Below are 13787 nucleotides of genomic sequence, written 5' to 3' on the forward strand. Positions count from 1 at the left end.
TTTTATTGTTTATTTTATTGCATTGGTTTATTTTATCATTCCGTTATGCAGCATGCCTTAGGAGCGCCCTCTACTTTAAAATGTTCTCTTGTGGGAGTAACTTTATTTTGGTAAAACAACAATAATAACTGTGGAGGTATGCTGTTGATAATCAGTTATCTACTTATATTGTCATCATCTCCCTTTTACTTTTCTTGCAAAATTCCTTTTTTTCTTTTTTCTTTTTGTTATAATATCATTTGAAACACTCTAATTTACAACAATTTAACGTCCAAGCAGCATTTAAATGAAATTCTAATAATCGAGTGTAGGAGCCAAGCTTCAATAGCAAGGCTAGTTAAGCATGGTGCACCCAATGGGAGCTTTCGTGAGGTTCAAGAGAACCCACAAATCAGTCATGTTCAGTACTGTTTTTCTCACCAATCATGATGGGTGAAGAGGCCGCCTTGACCACTTCCTGAGTTTGCATGTTAAACCAATGGTGCCTAGGTCAGAATGACGTGGGTACAGTATTTGAATGGGACCCACTGGGGGCGTGGTTAACAGTACCATTTCAGTGCACATTTCAGGTTAGTGCTCCCTTTCAGCCCGGGGGCTGCTTCGGCATTCAGCAGAATTTGCCAATGTAGTTCTTTGAGTTCGAGCAGGGTTTTGCAGTCACCAAAGAACTGGTTGACTTGTTCTAGTACCAAAAATCTGAATTTATTGAAGTTGGCGCAAGCAAGGCTGTGATTGTCCAGGACATTGTTTCTTTCATTATTCCTGATGGCAGCTAAGTGCTCTTCAGCCCTATCAGACAGTCTCTTGATTGTTTTCCCGACGTAAAAAGAATTGCAGGTATCACAACTGGCTGCATAGACCACGAAGTTAAGTGTGGCAGTCAAAGTGATTGTTGTAGGTGATTTTCACATTATAGTGTGGGAAGTGGCAAAAGGAGCCTGTGAGGATGTAAGGACAGATCACACATCGGTTGCATGTAAACATGCCATGGTGGATGGGCAGGGCTGAGTTATCTCTAGCCAGCCCGGTATTGTCGTTCCTCGACATGCCGTGCTGGATGGGCAGGGCTGAGTCACCTCTAGCCAGCCCGGTATTGTCGTTCCTCGACATGCCGTGCTGGATGGGCAGGGCTGCGTTATCTCTAGCCAGCCCGGTATTGTCGTTCCTCAACATGCCGTGCTGGATAGGCCTTATCTCTAGCCAGCCCGGTATTGTCGTTCCTCGACGTGCCGTGCTGGATGGGCAGGGCTGCATTATCTCTAGCCAGCCTGACGTGACCCAAGCCGTTCTCGACATGCCATGAGTGGATGGGCGGGGCTCTGGTTACCTCTAGCCAGCCGATGTTGTTTATGCGTTCCTCAACATGCCGCGCGGTGGATCAGGCAGGGGCTGCATTACCTCTAGCCAGCCCGGTATTGTGGATTCTCGACGCCTTCTGCCATGTAGTGGATGGGCAGGGGCTGCCGTTACCTCTAAAAGCCAACATTATCATTCCTCACAGCATGCCATGTGGTGGATGCGGCGGAGACTGCGTTATCTCTGCGCCAGCCCAGTACCGTATTGGATTCCTCAACATGCCATGGTGGATGGGCAGGGCTGCGTTACCTCTAGCCAGCCCGGTGTTGTGGATTCCGTTCCTGGAAACATGCCATGAGCGGAATGGAGCTGAGAACTGGTGGATGGGCAGGGCTGCGTTACCTCTAGCCAGCCCGGTATTGTCGTTCCTCGACATGCCATGGTGGATGGGCAGGGCTGCGTTACCTCTAGCCAGCCCGGTATTGTCGTTCCTCTCGAAGGCCATTCTTAGTGTTTTTGTCCTTTTGTGGGTGAAGGTGGGTTTGTTGCAGGTCTTGGTTTGCTCTGATAATGTTCTAGTTGGAATGTAGTTTATTTTACGCATGTTCCTGCTGATAGGCACGGGGAAGCTGCACTGTCTGTCGGTAGCAGTGTCTATTGCGGCTTCTTGTTTTGGAGTGAACCCATGTATAAGTATGGGCTTACACTTGGTTGTCCGGTTCTTGGATACTTCGGCACAAATGCTGGACACTAGTGGTTCCGGATAGTGTTTGCTGGTGAAGAGGCTGGAAAGAAAGCAGCATTCATTGTTGAAGGTGCTATCTTTGGGCACAAGCCTGGATAGTCTGATGAACTGTCCTTTGACAACGTTCTTTTTTATAAAGAATGGGTGCTGGCTGCTGAACTCCAGGAACTTGTTCCTGTAGGTATCCTTCCTGTAGATGTTGGATTCAAGGCTACCAGTGGTGGGGGGTCAGTGTTGATCTGTGTATCTAAAAAGTTGATACGCTGTCCTCATCCTGATAACACAAAATCGAGGTAGGGTAGGCTGTTGGTTGGTTCGATGATGAAGGATTCTAGTTCCGTTGTGAGTCCTTTCCAAATGAAAATGATGTCGTCGATAAAGCGCCGGTATAAGTGGACTTGTTGGTACTAATCTCACTATACTTTCCTGACTGATCTAATCTCACTATACTTTCCTGACTGATCTAAAGAATTACTATTCCCTGGTCACTTTCTAGATCAAGGCAAGATGAAGTAGGTGATGGTTCCTGACTGATCTAAAGACTTACTATTCCCTGGTCACTTACTAGATCAAGGCAAAATGAAGTAGGTGAGGGGTCCTTCTCTGTCAGGTTCCAAAAAAGACTGCAATGAGATGTCAGCCTCACCTAGTATTAAAATATCATTTTTAGTTATGGAATACAGAACAACATTGCATACATCTGGTCATCTGACTTCCTGTTTCCTTGCTACCCACCTTCACTAGAAGCTGTCAGGATTTAGCACGTGTGTCAATAGTACCCACACATACACAGAGCCTTGCTAAGATCTGCTGAAGCTCCTGGAAGTCATAAAACAGTTTGAAACTTCCACCCCTCCAGAGTAGCAATTAGTTCACCCCAAAACAATGCAGAAAGCTTCCTAGTACAGACTTTTTGTCTTTGGCTGCATTGAGAACTGTAAGATACAGTCTTTATGGCTTAATCTAATTTCACACTATTTTCAAAGTTAGGTGGATTGAGATTAACCTCTTCTTTTCCTGTATCATATGTTAAAACATATATGTTTAAACAGTTACAATAATACTTGTATATTCCTTCCTCTGTCCAGCAGGACACAGTGTTGGTACATTTTTAATACAAGCAGCTTTACAAATACATTTTCAACACAAGCACCTGTAGAAATCAGTTTGATGTACAAATAACATATAATTATTTACAAAATTCCAGCTACCTGTGCTGGCATATGTTACACATCCACTGCTGTACTTCTCCTAGCATAGCTGGCAATACCTCACATCATCACAATGGGAATAGATTTTCTCGAGGTGTTCTGGCTTCTTTTCATTTTCCAAAGATGTGCCATAGGTAAATTGGCATTCCTTTAAATTGTCCATAGGTGTATATATGCAATATATGTTTGCATTCACTCTGCACATGATTAGCACCTTGTACAGGATCAGTTTCACTGCTTTATCCCACTGAGTGGTACCTGTACTGGGTTACGCAGGTAATCAGTAGCACCTTGTACAGGATCAGTTTCACTGCTTTATCCCACTGAGTGGTACTGGGTTACGCTGGTAATCAGTAGCACCTTGTACAGGATCAGTTTCACTGCTTTATCCCACTGAGTGGTACTGGGTTACGCAGGTAATCAGTAGCACCTTGTACAGGATCAGTTTCACTGCTTTATCCCACTGAGTGGTACTGGGTTACGCTGGTAATCAGTAGCACCTTGTACAGGATTAGTTTCACTGCTTTATCCCATCGAGTGGTACCTGCACTGGGTTAAGCAGGCAATCAGTAGCACCTTGTACAGGATCAGTTTCACTGCTTTATCCCACTGGTGGTACCTGTACTGGGTTCACGAGGTAATCAGTAGCACCTTTGCAGGATCAGTTTCACTGCTTTATCCCACTGAGTGGTACTGGGTTACGCTGGTAATCAGTAGCACCTTGTACAGGATCAGTTTCACTGCTTTATCCCACTGAGTGGTACCAGGTTCGAGGTAATCAGTAGCACCTTGTACAGGATCAGTTTCACTGCTTTATCCCACTGAGTGGTACTGGGTTACGCTGGTAATCAGTAGCACCTTGTACAGGATTAGTTTCACTGCTTTATCCCATCGAGTGGTACCTGCACTGGGTTAAGCAGGCAATCAGTAGCACCTTGTACAGGATCAGTTTCACTGCTTTATCCCACTGAGTGGTACCTGTACTGGGTTACGCAGGTAATCAGTAGCACCTTGTACAGGATCAGTTTCACTGCTTTATCCCACTGAGTGGTACTGGGTTACGCTGGTAATCAGTAGCACCTTGTACAGGATTAGTTTCACTGCTTTATCCCACTGAGTGGTACTGGGTTACGCTGGTAATCAGTAGCACCTTGTACAGGATCAGTTTCACTGCTTTATCCCACTGAGTGGTACTGGGTTACGCTGGTAATCAGTAGCACCTTGTACAGGATTAGTTTCACTGCTTTATCCCATCGAGTGGTACCTGCACTGGGTTAAGCAGGCAATCAGTAGCACCTTGTACAGGATCAGTTTCACTGCTTTATCCCACTGAGTGGTACCTGTACTGGGTTACGCAGGTAATCAGTAGCACCTTGTACAGGATCAGTTTCACTGCTTTATCCCACTGAGTGGTACTGGGTTACGCTGGTAATCAGTAGCACCTTGTACAGGATTAGTTTCACTGCTTTATCCCACTGAGTGGTACTGGGTTACGCTGGTAATCAGTAGCACCTTGTACAGGATCAGTTTCACTGCTTTATCCCACTGAGTGGTACTGGGTTACGCAGGTAATCAGTAGCACCTTGTACAGGATTAGTTTCACTGCTTTATCCCATCGAGTGGTACCTGTACTGGGTTAAGCAGGCAATCAGTAGCACCTTGTACAGGATCAGTTTCACTGCTTTATCCCACTGAGTGGTACCTGTACTGGGTTACGCAGGTAATCAGTAGCACCTTGTACAGGATTAGTTTCACTGCTTTATCCCATCGAGTGGTACCTGTACTGGGTTAAGCAGGCAATCAGTAGCACCTTGTACAGGATTAGTTTCACTGCTTTATCCCATCGAGTGGTACCTGTACTGGGTTAAGCAGGCAATCAGTAGCACCTTGTACAGGATCAGTTTCACTGCTTTATCCCACTGAGTGGTACCTGTACTGGGTTACGCAGGTAATCAGTAGCACCTTGTACAGGATTAGTTTCACTGCTTTATCCCATCGAGTGGTACCTGTACTGGGTTAAGCAGGTAATCAGTAGCACCTTGTACAGGATTAGTTTCACTGCATTATCTCACTGAGTAGTACCTGTACTGGGTTAAGCAGGCAATCAGTAGCACCTTGTACAGGATTAGTTTCACTGCTTTATCGCACTGAGTGGTACCTGTACTGGGTTATGCAGGTAATCAGTAGCACCTTGTACAGGATTAGTTTCACTGCATTATCTCACTGAGTAGTACCTGTACTCAAAGCATTACGCAGGTAATCAGTAGCACCTTGTACAGGATTAGTTTCACTGCTTTATCCCACTGAGTGCTACCTGTACTGGGTTATGCAGGTAATCAGTAGCACCTTGTACAGGATTAGTTTCACTGCATTATCTCACTGAGTAGTACCTGTACTGGGTTACGCAGGTAATCAGTAGCACCTTGTACAGGATTAGTTTCACTGCTTTATCCCACTGAGTGCTACCTGTACTGGGTTAAGCAGGTAATCAGTAGCACCTTGTACAGGATTAGTTTCACTGCTTTATCCCACTGAGTGGTACCTGTACTGGGTTACACAGGTATTTAGTAGCACCTTGTACAGGACTACTTTCACTGCTTTATCCCACTGAGTGCTACCTGTACTGGATTACGCAGGTAATCAGTAGCACCTTGTACAGGATTAGTTGCACTGCTTTATCCCACTGAGTGGTACTGGGTTACGCTGGTAATCAGTAGCACCTTGTACAGGATTAGTTTCACTGCTTTATCCCACTGAGTGGTACCTGTAATGGGTTACGCAGGTAATCAGTAGCACCTTGTACAGGATTAGTTTCACTGCTTTATCCCACTGAGTGCTACCTGTACTGGATTACGCAGGTAATCAGTAGCACCTTGTACAGGATTAGTTTCACTGCATTATCTCACTGAGTAGTACCTGTAATGGGTTACGCAGGTAATCAGTAGCACCTTGTACAGGATTAGTTTCACTGCTTTATCCCACTGAGTGCTACCTGTACTAGGTTACACAGGTAATCAGTAGCACCTTGTACAGGATTAGTTTCACTGCTTTATCTCACTGAGTAGTACCTGTATTGGGTTACGCAGGTAATATCCCACTGAGTGGTACCTGTACTTGGTTAAGCAGGTAATCAGTAACACCTTGTACAGGACTAGTTTCACAGCTTTATCCCACTGAGTTGTACCTGTACTGGGTTAAGCAGGTAACCAGTAGCACCTTGTACAGAATTAGTTTCACTGCCTTATCCCACCGAGTGGTACCTGTACTGGGTTAAGTAGGTAATCAGCAGCACCTTGTACAGGATTAGTTTCATTGTTTTATCCCACTGAGTGGTACCTGTACTGGGTTACGCAAGTAATCAGTAGCACCTTGTACAGGATTAGTTTCACTGCTTTATCCCACTGAGTGGTACCTGTACTGGGTTATGCAGGTAATCAGTAGCACCTTGTACAGGATTAGTTTCACTGCTTTATCCCATTGAGTGGTACCTGTACTGGGTTAAGTAGGTAATCAGCAGCACCTTGTACAGGATCAGTTTCACTGCTTTATCCCACTGAGTGGTACCTGTACTGGGTTACGCAGGTAACCACTAGGGGAGATAATATACTAGACCTGATCATCACAAGCATGGGGACAAAATGCTCCACACCGGAAATATTCCCCTCACTAGTGAGATATGACCACAAACTAATCACCCTGGATATACATATCCCACCTCCACCCCAGCACAAAAGACCACAGTGAAATTTTTCTCAAAAGCAGACTTCACTCTTCTTAAGACTGAGATGGTATCCTTTAAGCCCACTGTGCCAGTGGACACCACATCCCACAATGCCGAATCCTTCACAAATGCTTTCTATGGACATCTCCAAGAATGCATGGATCATGCAATCCCAGATAAATCTAAGTCCCTCTCCACCAAAGGTAAGCGTCCTGTCTGGTGGACCTCAGCCATAAACAAATTGTATAACAAAAGAAGGAAGCTACTGCACGTCAGAGCAAAATCCCATGAAGGGAAGACATCTCTGATCAACATTAGCAGAAAACTACGTTCTCTCATAAAAACATCCAAGGCCAACTTTGAGAGAGAAATCGCTAAGGGCACTAAAGATAACCACAAAGCCTTCTTCAGTTATGTTAGAAACCTGGGCGGAAACCCTCAGATATGCTCAGAGTTGGTTCACAACAACAAAAAATACACTGAACCCACAGATATTGCCAACATTCTGGCTGACAGGTTCAGTAAAATGTCTCCCCTCCCTCACCCCCAAAAGAAGAAATACTTATCCCAGCTGAATGTAATCTCCCTGTCATCTCAGATGTCCAAGTGAGAACCGCCCTAAACAAAGCAAAAAACACAGCATCAATGGGACCTGACGGTATCCCGGGTTGCGTGTTACGTGAACTCCAAGAGGAGATAAACCCACACATAAAAATGCTATTTAACCTTAGCCTCACTTCGGGATATGTACCTGAACACTGGCGTACAGCAACAGTGGTCCCACTCCACAAGGGGTGCCTCTACAGACCCTGAAACTACGCCCCATAAGCTTAACCAGCCTGGTCTGCAAAGCTATGGAAAGAATCATTATGGAACTCATAAACAGAGACATAGGGGACCTACAGACACTTGACCCCCACCCAGTTCAGCTTTGTAAAGGGCAGATCCTGCCTTTTAAACCTGGTTGACTTTTTTGAAACAGTCACTAGAGCCATTGATGAGGGCAAAGCAGTCCATACAGCATACCTGGACTTGGCTAAGGCCTTCGACACAATACCCCACTCAGGCATCATAGATAAGCTCAACAGCTTAAAAGTAAATGCTTATGTCACTAGATGGGTTGCAAACTGGCTAAAGGACAGAACCCATAAAGTTAAAATCGCTGGAGCAATGTCAGACTCAAAGCCAGTCACAAGTGGTGTCCCACAGGGATCTGTCCTGGGACCCCTCTTGTTGACATTTATTTCTCAGATGTTAAAGCAAACATGGGAGGGCTGTGGCTGACAAAGTTCACAGATGACTGCAAACTAGGCGCCATAGTCGATACACCAGCAGACACATACATCCTACAAAAAAGCCTCACAGAAACGGACAACTGGTGCCGGAGTCACAGCCTTAAACTAAATGCCAAAAAATGTATAGTCATCCCCTTTGGGAAAAACAAAGTACCCACAAATTATCACATAGACAGCAACCCACTGAGTACAGAAAAAGTAATCAGAAACCTAGGGACCCAAGTCGACAGCGACCTCTCATTTGACACCCACGTTGCCAAAGTGGTTAGAAAAACATTCTACCTTGCACACCTCATCATGAAGGGATTCACATCCAGATCCAAGGATGTCATTGTACCCCTATATTCCTCCCTCATCAGACCCATGATTGAGTACAATGCCCTATTTGGTATGTACCTCACCCGTCATTTGCAACAGCTGGAGAGACCACAAAAGTACCTCACCAAGAGGATCAAGGGTCTCCAACATATGTCTTATTCTGCCAGACTAAAGAAACTTCAGCTCTATTCAGTAGCATACCGCCTGCTCAGAGGTGATCTCTGCCTGACGTACAAGGACATGTCCAATCAGGATCTGATGGACATGCTCCACCTCAAAAAATCCAAATCCATCAGGACCACGAGAGCTAAAGACTTAAACCTCGGCACAAGTATGAATAGGACATGCTGGAGGGATAGATTCATAACCCAGAGGTTTCCCATGATTTGGAACAAGATCCCAGTTCGTATTAGGCAGAGCCCCTCACTGACTCTGTTTAAGAGAAATCTTGATGAGTGGATAGGAGATCGTAAGTTTACTCCAGGGGTCACATCTATGTCACTGCTAGACAGGGGCACAGTAAACTAATTCTGTTATATAAGGGGGACCTTCATTGTGTCACTACTAGACAGAGGCACAGTATTCTAAATTTATTCTGTACATTGTTTGTACCATTTCATGGGGTGGCAAAAGCCACATCACTATGGCTAGGCTTACAAATGCCCCAGGGCAGATAGCCTAGTACTATACTATGAAACTATGAAACTGTCAGTAGCACCTTGTACAGGATTAGTTTCACTGCTTTACCCACTGAGTGGTACCTGTACTGGGTTATGCAGGTAATCAGTAGCACCTTGTACAGGATTAGTTTCACTGCTTTATCCCACTGAGTGCTACCTGTACTGGGTTAAGCAGGTAATATCCCACTGAGTGGTGCCTGTACTGGTTTAAGCAGGTAATATCCCACTGAGTGCTACCTCTACTGGGTTAAGCAGGTAATCAGAAAATGAATGAATGTACCAGGTAGTAATACATAGAGGAGATATTGCATTTACAATACTGTACAAAGCATTGTTTTCTTGAAGTAAACCGAATGGTAATTAACAAATATATTTGAAATTAATTTATTCTCAAATTAAATACAATGTCTAATTGTGCTAATACATATTGTTTGCTGGATACTTCCTTTTACATTGTTTTCGTTTATGCAGTTGTTTTTATGTCTGTTTTTTCCTTTGTAGATGAAAATAGTTGAGCAGAACCCAGGAGGTTACCTGTCTGCATCGGAGATTCCTCTCCCTCTTCTTTACATCATCATGTCTGCCTTCTTCTTTGCGGCTGCCATATTCTGGGTATCTATTCTTCTACAGCACAGGTAGTGTATGTAAAACCTGCTCCTATCCAGTTCTCCAAACTAAGGCATATCTGAAGAAGTTATCAACAAGAAAGAGTGCATCTAACTTTAGGAAGCGTCACTGGTACATCTAAAGTTGGACTCATCCTGTCTTCTGTTCCATTTTTATATTTTTTCAGTTGGTAGGTGCTGAGTCTCCTTCTGATTCACTTAATGGTTTGCCAGAACTTTGAGACCATCACAGAATCATTCTTCATGGCTTCATCAAACTCCTTCTTCACGTGCTTGTGCCGCTGTTTTACGGGAATATAGCTCTGACTATGGCTTAGGTGATTCAAGTCAGATTAGTGTCTCTGGTGCTTGAAGGCACAGGCAGGAAGAATGGATGTGTCCATCCTGGGGAGGCTGGTGTTGATTTCATGACCGGCAGGAAGAATGGGGTTGCCCATCCTGGGGAGGTAGGTGTTGATTTCATGACAGGCAGGGAGAATGGATGTGCCCATCCTGGGGAGGTAGGTGTTGATTTCATGACGGGCAAGGAGAATGGATGTGCCCATCCTGGGGAGGTAGGTGTTGATTTCATGACCGGCAGGAAGAATGGATGTGCCCATCCTAGGGAGGTAGGTGTTGATTTCATGACAGGCAGGGAGAATGGATGTGCCCATCCTGGGGAGGTAGGTGTTGATTTCATGACGGGCAAGGAGAATGGATGTGCCCATCCTGGGGAGGTAGGTGTTGATTTCATGACTGGCAGGAAGAATGGATGTGCCCATCCTGGGGAGGTAGGTGTTGATTTCATGACGGGCAAGGAGAATGGATGTGCCCATCCTGGGGAGGTAGGTGTTGATTTCATGACAGGCAGGGAGAATGGATGTGCCCATCCTGGGGAAGTAAGTGTCGATTTCATGACGGGCAGGGAAAATGGGTGTGCCCATCCTGGGGAGGTGGGTGTTGATTTCATGTGGAGGATGGGAATGTGCAAGGTTCATTATCCGTGCAAAGGTAGCCTCTGTGTGTGTTGCCACAGATGTGGGGCGATGTGCCAGCAACGCCCATTGCATGCCCTTCTGTGGAGTGCAATGGGTGCTATTAGAAGAAGTCAGGAACCTAGGAGCAGGAAGCACTCTTTGACAGCAGTTTGATGCTGCCCCCAGGTGTGGAGTCACGTTAGTCTGACAGTGTGAAAAGTAATGGAGGAGAGGTTACTCCAGTCATGGACCTACTAGTCAGGTTGTCTGACATTTTAATTAATATTAAAATAATTGATCTTATTTATTTCTGCAGTATTATAGTGGCAATGGTTATTTTATAGGACATACTTTGTAGATTATTCCTTTCAGAAATGTGCATTTGGGTTGACGAGGTGAGTATCTTGATAATAATAAAATGCTGCTCCTTTCTGTATCCACTCTCTGAATTTCCTGTTCAGATCACAGAGCAGTCCAACAAAGCCAGTTATGTAGACTAGGGTTCATTATTGTTGACTCTGATAGATGTTCATCATTAGATCACTGTTGCAGTAGCCAAAGTTATTTGAGTTGTATCCTGCCAAGAATATGACCAAATAGTCATATTTTCAAAGCTTAAGGGCACCTTCCATACATCCAGGAAAAGTCCAGAAGCAAAAACGCTCAGAGCTTTCTTGCACCGAAGTGCACTTCTTCTGCATACTTTGTAGAACTGAAAGGTTGCTACTGATACTTCAAAGCTGGAGCAGATAATGTCCCCTGCTGGGTCAAACCCTTCTATGGCCTCATTTTTCTGAGGAAGTCTTGGAGTTTTATTTTTTGTGAAATAGATTTTTGGCTAGGAAATTTGTTACCTTATGTTTCTAGAACTATTCTATTTTTAATTGGATTTTTAATTTGTGAATGTTTGTATGAACATTGTTTTCTACATGTTTTTGTAGAATTGACATACTGAGGCAGGATTTTTTGTTTTTGGAGACTGGCAATGTGTTTCTTACCTTAAAACCTTATCTGAAGTTGTTGATCTTCTTCCATTCCTCACTGATAGGTACTGTTCCAAACCCACGGAACCGAGTCGGCCAAATGCCAAGCTAGCATACACCAAATCCTTGAGCCATGCTACTACCCACAGTGCCCTTCATCCCGTACCTCAGATCTCATTTGCCACACAGCCATATAGCAGCGTTTTCACCAAGCTCTCCAGCTAAGTAGTTTTGACTTATATAAACTGTGTGTTTCTGCACTAATGTCTCTACTAGTGTCTTTCTCACAGTCTAGCTCTCCCCACAGGTGTCCCTTTTCTTACCGTTATTGGTATTTTCTTGCCTTTCCTTACTTTTACCACCCTCGTGGTAACTCTTCATACCATTGCTGGTAGTCTGGCCTTTCCTTTTACCACCCTCGTGGTAACTCTTCATACCATTGCTGGTAGTCTGGCCTTTCCTTACTTTTTACCCCCCTCGTGGTAACTCTTCATATACCATTGCTGGTAGTCTGGCCTTTCCTTACTTTTACCACCCCCGTGGTAACTCTTCATACCATTGCTGGCAGTCTGGCCTTTCCTTACTTTTACCACCCCCGTGGTAACTCTTCATACCATTGCTGGTAGTCTGGCCTTTCCATACTTTTACCACCCTTGTGGTAACTTTTCTTACCATTGCTGGTAGTCTGGCCTCTCCTTACTTTTACCACCCTCGTGGTAACTCTTCATACCATTGCTGGTAGTCTGGCCTTTCCTTACTTTTTACCACCCTCGTGGTAACTCTTCATACCATTGCTGGTAGTCTGGCCTTTCCTTACTTTTTACCTCCCTAGTGGTCACTCCATACCATTGGTGGTAGTTTGGCCTTTCCTTACTTTTTGCCACTCTCGTGGTCACTCTTCATACCATTGCTGGTAGTCTGGCCTTTCCTTACTTTTGAAAAACAAAATAGAGAAGAAACCACACAGTGGCACAGAATGAAATGATAAAGCGCTTTTCGTTTATTCCAATAAACAAACCTCTTCAGATCATGAAAAACAAAGTCACAGCTTAAATACTCTCTGGGCTAATACTTACAAAGTCAATTAACTACTTAAGGTGAAAGCGACACAGAGACACGCCTATTTGCAAGCATATCTAGATTAAAAACTGCTTTTAAAGTAAAGCTAAAAATCCAAATAGACTAAAAGTACAACTAGCGTTGTCTATAAAAATGTGTAAATCTAGCCAACTACTAAGCTAGTGAAGCAAAGAAATAATAATTACAAGTGCATAAAAACTCCGCTGGTGTTTGTAAAACTGAGTTAATACAAATACCTATGTTAGTGCACTAAACTGTGCATGTTGAAGCACATCAAGGGGTACCTGACTATAATTGGTAGTAAGTAAAGTATCAAGATAAAACTACAAATTCTCAGCAAAAAATACACATAAGGTCACTGAACCAAGGTGCTCAAAAGCATTAGAATAGCTGCGTCGTGCTAGTGTGGAAGGTGACCTGACACAGCCTACCTATTAAGGCTCCTAAGTTTAAGAACACTACTTAATGAACAGTTCTCATTCAGACCTGGTGAACTGTATGCATTGAGTCTAATTTGCCAAAACAGCTCTCGCTCTTCTAACTTAAGTGGGAGAGGAGCACCCCTGAAGTCCTGTGTGATCTGGTCAATAATCAAAAATTTAAACATATGGATAAACTATATATATTAGCTGTATATTTGTGAAAGCTAGTGTCTTTAGAAAGTAAAATGTCCAAGTACGGGATGACTTCAGTATGGAAACTAGCAGTGAATTTCAAAAACTGTGTAGCTGAATTAAAATAGTCCATACATCTTGGCTGTCAGGTTACCTTCCACACTAGCACGACGCAGCTATTCTAATGCTTTTGAGCACCTTGGTTCAGTGACCTTATGTGTATTTTTTGCTGAGAATTTGTAGTTTCATCTTGATTTATACA

The 13787-nt window shown here is 44.0% G+C and overlaps 1 protein-coding gene across 1 annotated transcript in view; it reads left to right on the forward strand.

Annotated features, from left to right (window-relative positions):
- Window positions 1-13787, forward strand: part of GPR108 (G protein-coupled receptor 108) — a 1998409-nt gene that overhangs the window by 797587 nt on the left and 1187035 nt on the right. Inside the window, exon 9 of the mRNA XM_044082382.1 lies at window positions 9768-9901. Coding sequence (XP_043938317.1) covers window positions 9768-9901 — 134 coding nt within the window. The remainder of the gene's footprint in view (window positions 1-9767; window positions 9902-13787) is intronic.

Source organism: Protopterus annectens, chromosome 9.part0 (assembly GCF_019279795.1).
Source record: "Protopterus annectens isolate FY-2018-M chromosome 9.part0, PAN1.0, whole genome shotgun sequence".
NCBI classification, from domain to species: Eukaryota; Metazoa; Chordata; order Ceratodontiformes; family Protopteridae; genus Protopterus; species Protopterus annectens.